Genomic DNA, 9461 nt, shown 5'->3' on the forward strand with positions numbered 1-9461 from the left:
CTTCATCATGTTGATGTAGAACATCTTGTGGTTTAGTTTATGGCCAGTACTAAACAATAAGTTTATAAGTACTAAACAATACTTTATAAGAAACCCTTTGTGTTAATCTGTACTTCCTTAAAGTATCTAAGAAAAAAAAAAACCAAAAAACAAAAAACCAAAGCTGCTTCTTTTTTTTAAAGAATTTGTTTATTTATCGAACCTGGGTCATATTTAGATTCACGAGCAATTTTTAAATGTACATCTTAGAATTCAATTTTCAGTGTTTTACACAAAAATATTGGCACACAACAGTTGCAATAAGGTGTAACAGCCACCTCTCTGAAGAACTGCTGCCAAGTGTTTGCCCGAGGTTGAAAAAACTTTACCTGGAACATGAAAACCTGTAACAAATTTTAAATTAATTGTACAAAACTGTTGTGTGTTACTTGTAGAGGCTCCCCCCTGGAAAAGACCCCACCCCACCCCCAAAAATGATTACAACTAATATACATCAGTCACAACATAATCCTGGCTCAGCACCCACATCAGACGCTTCTTAAAATTTTTAAACCAATCATCAGATAACCGAGGAAAGTAACTTTATACAAAAACAAATCTACATGTGCCTGAAAAAAGAAAACACACCAGTATTTAGCATTATGCTAATTCTGATCAGATAATGGCAGAGTTTGCCACTGCACTTAAATACAAGGGCTGCATAGCGTGGATTAAACCCCCAGAATCTGGAACCCTTTGGCCTCAGGAATCCAGATTTCCTGAACACTTATGCCCTGGGCACCGGGCAAACAGTCTGAGCTTTGGACCTGCAAAAGCCAAAGGGTTCACGAGCGTTTGCCAAGACACTGCACACAATTGGCTTCCAAATAAAACCTCTGCGAGACTAAAAACCGTGTAAGGGACATTTGGTGATGAGCGGAGAAAGAGCATTTTCGTATCATCTATTGAATTTAAAAGAACTTTGGGAAGAAGTTGATATCATTAAGACAGTTGCTGATGTCAATCTTTTAAATAGCAACTAGGTATGGATTTTAAACTTTTCCTTGGCAGTTTATGTGAGTGGAGAAGGGATTATTTCAATTTCAGAACACCTACTGCAGGGTTAAGGATGTAAAAATGCAAACAGTCACGTTAGGGCCTTGTACCGTTTCCCTGGAACTGCAAGTGCTTATGGAAACAGGGAAAAAAGTTAGAAAAGACAGAGCAGCTTGTTACTAGAGTGAGTTACAGAGTTTGCAGCTTGCCTGGACCTTGCTTAGCACACAGAGTGGGCAGATCTCAGTGGAAAAAAAATGATGCCAATAAAGTGACAAGATTTCAGCACAGCTTTTGCTACAGAAGATATATAAAAACAATTCTTTTTTTTTTCTTTTTTTAACTAGGAAGGAACATAAGCAAATAAGTTTTACAGTTCAGTAAAGAGGGTTCAGAAACTAAATTACTTTTTTTTTTGTGACCAGGATGTTTGGTAAAGAGTGAACTGAAATCCAGGACCACAGAAGGATCTTAGACCACCCTTCGGACTTCAAAAAACCTCTTCAGGTAGTAGATTTGTCCCAGTGTCATGGCAACTAGTACAAGGGCTTCAAAGAATGACCAAAGAACCACTCTGCTGTTTGTGTTGTCATTAACTGTTGGGGGAAAAAAAAAGAAAGAAAAATAGTAAGTAACCAAGCATTTAAACTTAAAACACTCTGCCATGGAAGTGGAACCCTGCACATAAAGCACTGGGGTTTGTGTTGTGTCATTACAAGTGTCCCAGAACGGCCCTGCAGCCTCAGAGATGAGATCTGAGGGGGGATTTTTCTGAACAGTTTGTTTTTAAACCCTCTTTGGACATACACTGCAGCATCTTTCTCTATTCTGCCCACCTTACAAGTTTCTGGCCTCTGAGCTGCTGAAGTTAAGCAGTTCTAATCTCTGAAGGGTGACCATCTCTGGTTCTAAACATTCAGATTTTTCTTAAATCCAACCATTAGTAACAAATGTCACAAAACTGGAGATATTCATAGCTTCAAATAATTGAGGAGACAGTGCTTTTATCTAATGTTGTATTTTCACATTAAAAAGAATTGCCCTTGATTCTCTACCCCATGAAAGTAACAGAAGTTCTGCTCTATTTCAATGAAATGTTTAAAAAAAAAGACTTTGGCTCAATTATTAAACCACATCCACTTCAAGGGTGAAGTAATAGTTCAACCAAAGTCTATCCCTGGGAATCAAATCATGGAATGGTTTGGACTGGAAGGGACCTTAAAATTCATCCAGTCACTCCCCCTGCCATGGACACTTCCAGAGATGGGGCTGCCACTACTTCTCTGGGCACCCTGTGCCAGGGCCGTACCACACCCACAGGGAGGAATTTCTCCCCAGTATCTGATCTAAACCTCCTCTCAGTTTAAAACCACCCCCCCTTGTCCTGTCCCTGCATGCCCTTGTACATGGATTAAATAATATCATCACTGCTATCTCCATGAATGCATCATTCCAGCAGCTACAGAATTGACACCACTTAAGCAAATGTTATTTTGCATAGCAGCCCTCATTACATGAGGGGAAGCCAATTTAAAGATGACTGCAAGCAACACCTACATTCTTTACTCTATGGGCAGGCCCCTCAGGATTTAAATTATTACTTTTTAAGTCACTTGGAACAGCTTTCATGGACTCGTATTTAAATGGCCATTTACAAGCTCACTGCAGAGGGCAGAAGGCATTGACTGAAGTCAGACACGTACTTGCTCTATGTATTCTTTCACGGACTTCCATGTACTCCTGTTCGTGCTTCACAGCTGTCATGGCCACTGCTAACTCGTTAATCATCTCCTCGAGCTTGTTCTGATGAGCTGCAGAATAATTTCAGAAGCATCAGAAAGTCTGTCAGTGACTGAAAGAACAATTTTAACGAATTTATCAACAGTTAAACGTTAATTTCCTGCTGCAGAAGTTCTGACAAACGCAGCCAGTACAGCTGAACACTTTCTATCCTTACAGCCAAGTTCAGTTTTTGTAGCACCACTTTCCCTAAAGTGTCTCTGTGGCATTTAACAAGTGGGAAAACATTTCTCCACATCCAAATAGGAGGAGACAAACAATTCAGACTCACTACAGACCCCGTATTTCCAGTGTGCACATACTTTTCCAGAATAATAGAATGGAAGAGCGCATGAGATCAATACCACACACTAACATCTATTTTCATATCATCCAATATATTCCAAGCAAATTATCTGAACATGACAGCTTTTCCTAGTTGTTAAGCTTGCAAAAATAGAACGACTGAGAATTTAGCTTAAGATCATGATGCTGGCAAATCATGAGATCACTTTCTGAAGCACAAAATCACAGCCTGTGATCTTCAGGTTTAGCTGAAGCCCAGCATTCAGAGGGCACAATGCCCAGGGGGCCTGGCACAGGCTTCATTTCTGGTGCGTTGTGAAAGCAGGAGAGGAGTTAAATACCAAACCAGTAACACAAAACCAGCTTGATGCAGTTCAGCAAATGGAAGGCTCAGCGATCTAAGATTTAGTGGTTTGACTGTCAATCACAGGATCTTTTTAACACATCCACAGTCAAAGAACTGTCCATTCACAAATTTATAGATTAGGCAAGTCATTTGCAAAGTCTTCTAGCATCAGGTTGAGATATCATTCCACAGACATGCCCTGGGCAATCAGCTCTCTTAAAAAGTCACAAAACCCAACACATTTTCCTTTCAAGGGACATCCTTGACTTGGAAGTTACCTTACTACAGTTTTATTTGTAAATTAAGTGTTTCAGATCACAGTCTGAAAACAGAGCTATTCAAAACACACACCCTGTGGGGAACAGTCAAAAAGGAGGACCAGAGAACAACACTCGTACAAGTTACAATTAAAATCTAAATAGTTGTGCAAACCACACTCACTTTGCTAATATCACAAATCTCTTATTTTCATGGCCAACTGGTCACTGCAGTAAGTGCAGTTTATTAGTAAGAGAAGAAACTACAGTTGCAGTAGTCTAAACACACTCGAAAAAATTCACTTCAGAAAATTGTCTTCTTGCACTAATATTCTTTACAACAGATATATGCAGACTCAATGAAAGGTTTAAGTGAGTCTTTAAAACAAAAATCCAAAGTTAGGAATGTGTTACTTTTTAAGTGACATCAAGCACTCATTGCCCTCAGTTATTTACTCGCTAAAATAGAAAACAAGAATTTGTTGCCTTTCTAGCTAGAGTTAGTGATATCTAAATAAACTTCATAACTTGCTACGCAATACATTCATTTTTTTACAGCAAATGACAAATCTGAATTTTTCCCCTGATACATCAGTAATAATTCATAAACCTACAAGCAGCTTATTGCTTCCAAAAGCTCTTGATTACTCAACATCCCCTTTAGCAACAGAAAGCAAACACTGCCAAAAACATCCAGCGTTCTTGGATGTTCAGTGTTTTAGTTCAATTTCATCTAAACTGATTAAATCTTCTGTCAGCCATAAATAGCCACCTGAAGACAAACTGCCATGGCCAGTGCAAGGACCTGATCCCAAGAGCTGCTCAGGGTATAAACCTGCCAGTGGGAGCCTGCAGGTGCTCAGCATTGCTCAGAATCAGACCTTTTAGGTAGTTTATTAAAAAGACATTCTCATGCTACAAACCAATGTTACAGAGGAAAAGCCAAGTTAGCTGTTAGTGAATGAACATGTGCCAGAGACAAGATGCTAAGGAGCTTTCAAAAAGCAGTCCACATACCATCCCAGGTATCTCCACCACCTAGAGGAAAGTGTAAGAGATGAACACAGGTACAGGACAAAAGGCTGCAGATAAAACAGTCATTTACACGGCTAGGGGAAAAGTTTTGTATTAGCACATTTATCAACTGAGGCATGGAGAAGGCTACACACTGCTGAGCCTACTGGGAACCAGAGCATGGCACTGATGAAGAGCTAAAGGATGGAAGCATTAGTTTCTGCAGATGGCCAAGGGGTTCTCTGGTGATTTTGCATTAAATCGTGTAACGAGGCCTAAAAACATCCACTTTAGCTGTGCAAGAGAACAGCTAATGACACCTGAAGGAACGGGAATCCTGAGAGCCCTACTCAATTTCACAGGTCATGCAAGTAGGGAAAAGCTCCCAAGCTGGAGCTGATTTCCTCCCAGGACTCTTTCTCACCTTCTGTCTCCATGTCTTGCCCCTTTGGAGCTTCCCCGATATCAATAGTGAACATCACTATCTTGGGAGTCATGGTGGACATCCTGTTGCTAAAGCAAAACTTGTAAGTTCCATCCATGTGGGCAGCAAAGGTGTATTTTCCACTGGACTCTCGATCGCCTTTATAAATGCCTTTATTATCAGGCCCTGTAATCTGCGTGGGGAAAACAGAGGAGCACACGTTTGTATTTCAAACACAGAGGTTTCACATGCACCATCACAGCACTGCCAGCACGCTCTGCACTCAGCCAGCCACAGGCACCAACACCATCTGTAATCTGGCTGCTTTGGCACACTTCAGTCTTTCCCTCCCACAACCCACTGGTGCAGTTCCCTGCACAGAAATCTCTTTTAAAAAACCCCACAAACTTCTTGGCAAAGAAAGTCATACAAAGCCTCTCTCCCTGGCCTCCTGTGGTTGAGATAAGCAGTTAAGAACAAGTAAACCACAAACCCTGGCCGTTTGTCAAATTAACAACTGCAAGGGAAATGTTATCTCTGATGTCTGAAGGAAAACAAAAAGGAAAAAAACACATTCTCCAATCGACTTTAGACACACATTTGGGCATTGTTGCAGTTACCATTTCAAATGGACTAAAGACCTGAGTTCTGAGCTCTCAGGGTCACTGTGATCCTAAATTCCCATCCCACCAGGCCAAACTGCTGCTGAGCTTCCACTAGTGACACATATGACACATATGTGCACACTAGTGAAGGGATCTCACAGCTTCCAGACCCTGTCCTGGGTCACAGCCATTTTGAACTCCCACAGGACTCCCAGCAACAACTCCCATGTCTGTGATATCCCAAACAACTCTCTGCTCTGTAACACGAGGAAAGCAATTCTTACTCAGTATTCTCTACTGATTTGATACCTCTTTGAAGATAAGTATTCGCTCAAAACTTTCCCGGTGCCACCCACCCTAATTAAAAACAACACCTTTGGATCCAAGGGGAAGCACGCTGCTCCTCAACAGGCAGCACCTGATTCCAGAGAGCAACCCTGGTCATTCTTCCCGCCAAATAGCTTACTATGACGAGGCTACACCGAGAGGAGTGAGGATGAAAATCCCAAGGGAACGGTGGACACATCGAGCAGCACAGCCTCGTGCAGCAGTGGCAGAGACGACACCCAGCACGAGCACCCGGGCCTGCCCAAGGCCGCCCACGCCGGGCCGTGGGTGCTCCCGCCGCACGGAGCTCCCGCAGCGCGGCGGGTCCGCCCCAAGCCCCGGAGGGCGGGCCCGGCCCCGCTCCGGACCACCCCAAACCCCCGCGGGCGGCCGTGATCCCGCTCCTGACGGTGCCTCCGCCCGCCCCCGGGGGCACCCACACACAGCGGGGCCGCAGCGCGCGGGGCCCGGCCCCGGGACGGCCCCGCTCCCCAAGGTCGGCCCGCGCCGCCGCCGCCGCACCTCCACGTCGATGTCCAGGAAGCCGCCCTCGGCCACCTCGAAGATGAGCCCCATCTTGGTGCCGGACGGCACGCGCTCCAGGAAGCACTCCTCGGCGTGCGCGTCGATGCTGACGAAGTAGGCGGCGGCCGGGGCCGCCAGCGCGGCCACCAGCGCCAGCACCGCCCGCACCGGCGACATGGCGGAGCGACCGGCGGCGGCACCGAGCGGCGCTTCCGGCCCGCGCCGCGCCCCTTCCGGCGCACGGGGCCGCCGCTCATTGGCCACCGCCGCCCCGCTGCCACGTACGGGCTGCGCTACGGCGGCCGCCGGGAGACAAAGGGCAGCGGGACCGCCACAGCGCTGGGGCAGCGCCCGCTCGGCGCGGGAGGCGAGGCCAGCGCGCGGGAGCAGCCAATGAGCGGGGAGAAAAGGCGGGGCGGGGGCAGCGAGAGCCAATCGGAGCGAGGCGCGGGGAGCGGCGCGCGGAGCGAGGATGAGGGGGCGTTGCCCGGCAACGGGGCGGTGCGAGCGCGGGAGGCGGGAAACGGGGCTGAGGGGAGCGGGGGGGCGGCTCCGGGGGGAATGAGGGCAGGCGGGAGGGAGGCGAGGCACGGCTGCTTCTGCTGCTGCTGCTGCAGCTCGAGAAACCCGAACTTGCTGCAGCTAGGGACAGGTTTGGGGAGTAGCCAATGTTGAGGACGTTAACAGGGAAGCGCAGCTTGTGAGCTATTCACGCACAAGGAAACACAGTCATGGCACGTCCAGTTTCTGCTTCACCGGAGAGTAACTGTTTAAAAACCCATTCCTTTCGTGACGGTGCTTAAGCGCTAATTTCCAATTAAACCTTCCAAACAGAAATACAGAAGTTCATGCTTGAGCTCAAGGCAGCCTGTTTCATGACTAGCTGTTTTAATGATGTGTGGAAGAGTTCAAGACTAACACACAATCTGGCCTTCCAGTGAAATACTTGTGTGCTGGGTTTTGCCAATAAACTCCGATTGTTGTACTCGTGGTGACACCCACACGTGTTTGTCTTGACAAATGCTGGGTTTACATCCGTAAATTCTGCTCCCTCCCTCCAGCTGCAGGTGTGAGCCAGCAGTGCTGCTGTGTCAGAGCAGGCACAGGGTGTGCACACGTGTGGACAAAATTCTGCAAGACAAGCTGAGCCTGAGGAGCTGCAGGTCACGTACGTGGCTGGATAAGAGACTTTTCCTGCCAAGTCGTTTTCCGTGAGTTTGGATGAGGCCAACATCGAAGCTACTGCTTCCCACAGCACAAACTGTGCTGTTTTTTCACCTATCTCAGCAGTAGTTCTAGCCTTGCCACATGTGTTCCTTACACTATTACATTTTTCCTCTACGTGCACTTGAACAGGACAATGGGAACTCGTGTAATACTAAATTCTTGTGGCATAAACTTTTTCTCATCTCTAACTCGGGCAAAATGATGATTTCACAGCATAGCTGCTCCCCTGAGGTACTGCAGAGTGTTCTCCAAATATTCTGCTCAGGCTGCTTCTTGTCCTTGTGTGTTCATAAGCACCTTTGCCAGGAAAGCATGACTACACACCATTATTCATCCTCCTGCTCCCCTGGAACTTTGTGCAATATCCTGTGGTGTTTAACTTCGGGAATAAGTTTCCTGAATGATATATAGATATATTTTCACTGAGTTGTTGCTGTAACTTAGGCAATCGATTGCCAAGCTCAGGTATTTGGGGACTGATTGTTCCCCTTCTGGCTGCCCTGGTACCTGATGGCAGCGCATGAGAAGATCAGTATTTTGTACCGTTGTGACAGAATTGCATGAAAAAGCTGGTCTGGGTGTCACAGTGTTGCATTTCTCATCGTTCATCCCTCCCATTCGGCACTGGCGTTTTGCATCTGCCAAAAGTAGATAATTAATGCTGGATTCACAACATGCAGCACGTGTCAAGTCGTTCCAAGCTTGGCTTTTGCAGTCCCAGTGTTAGTTCTCCTGACTAGTTCCAGTGTTTGATATTATTCATCATATCCTATCCAAAAAAAAAAATGCATTCTTCCTACTCTGCCTACAGCAAATGGCAGGATTGGGACTTAAAATTATTTCCAGGCACATTTAACTTCTCTGTAGAGACTCATCTGGAGCATCTCTTCCTAAACCCCATGAAAATAAGAACATCCAAACTTTCACAGTCACACCTGCAAGCAAAAAAACTGAAAAACTTGACCAGAAAAACACATTTTGGTTTAGTTTAAATTCCTCTGTAAGTGGATCCGTGCCAGCAAACTGCTTCTGTGTGTAAAATCTCCACCGATCCTCTGAACATGTGCACAGTAAAGATTCTTTCTGTGCTCTTGCAGGAAGAGCCTAAAACCCCTAATGATGGTGTGCAGCTGCTGTGTGCGAGCCCCTTGCTGTGCTGCAGAACCGCTTGTTCACCCCACTCCGTGCGCCTGCAGCCATCCGTCAGCCTTCCTCCTCTTCGGGAGCAGGGGAACATCACCCCTCTTCCATCCTGGTCCCGGCCATGTCAGCTCTGGACACCGCGCTCGCTGTTGGGTACCACGGACACAGCTGTGCGCCCCTGCCCTGCTGCGAACCCGCTCCGGCGCCAGGCATCGTCTGTGTGGGACCCGAACCCCGAACACGGGCGGCTTCGAGCTCTGCCCCGTCAAACTCGCGGTTCTCCTCCCCGGACGAGGCCGCAGGAGAGGTCGGTACCACGAACCCTCCCGCTGTTGCTCGGCACAAGCACCGAGCGAAGAGCACCCGCGCTTGGCGATGCTCCTGTCCCCACTGCAAGCTAAGCCCGGCGGAGCAGCGACTTCCACCGCGACCGCTCCCGGCGGGGACCGTCCCGGGAACCGGGAGGCGCGGGG

The 9461-nt window shown here is 46.9% G+C and overlaps 1 protein-coding gene across 2 annotated transcripts; it reads right to left on the reverse strand.

Moving 5' to 3' along the window:
* Positions 1-185: 185 nt before the first annotated feature.
* TMED2 (transmembrane p24 trafficking protein 2) lies at positions 186-6829 on the reverse strand. Of its 2 annotated transcripts, XM_082293205.1 has the most exons (5): positions 6616-6829; positions 5162-5354; positions 4741-4761; positions 2739-2846; positions 186-1631 (listed from the first exon to the last, which is right to left on the reverse strand). In XM_082293205.1, the coding sequence occupies exons 1-5, from the start codon at positions 6793-6795 to the stop codon at positions 1507-1509; spliced, it is 627 nt and encodes a 208-aa protein (XP_082149331.1). In that variant the 5' UTR covers positions 6796-6829; the 3' UTR covers positions 186-1506. The 2 variants fall into 2 exon arrangements, with proteins under 2 accessions (XP_082149331.1, XP_082149332.1); XM_082293206.1 differs by lacking the exon at positions 4741-4761 and having other exon boundaries at positions 6616-6821.
* Positions 6830-9461: the final 2632 nt, after the last annotated feature.

Source organism: Coloeus monedula, assembly GCF_965178545.1.
Source record: "Coloeus monedula genome assembly, chromosome: 18".
Lineage (NCBI taxonomy): Eukaryota > Metazoa > Chordata > Aves > Passeriformes > Corvidae > Coloeus > Coloeus monedula.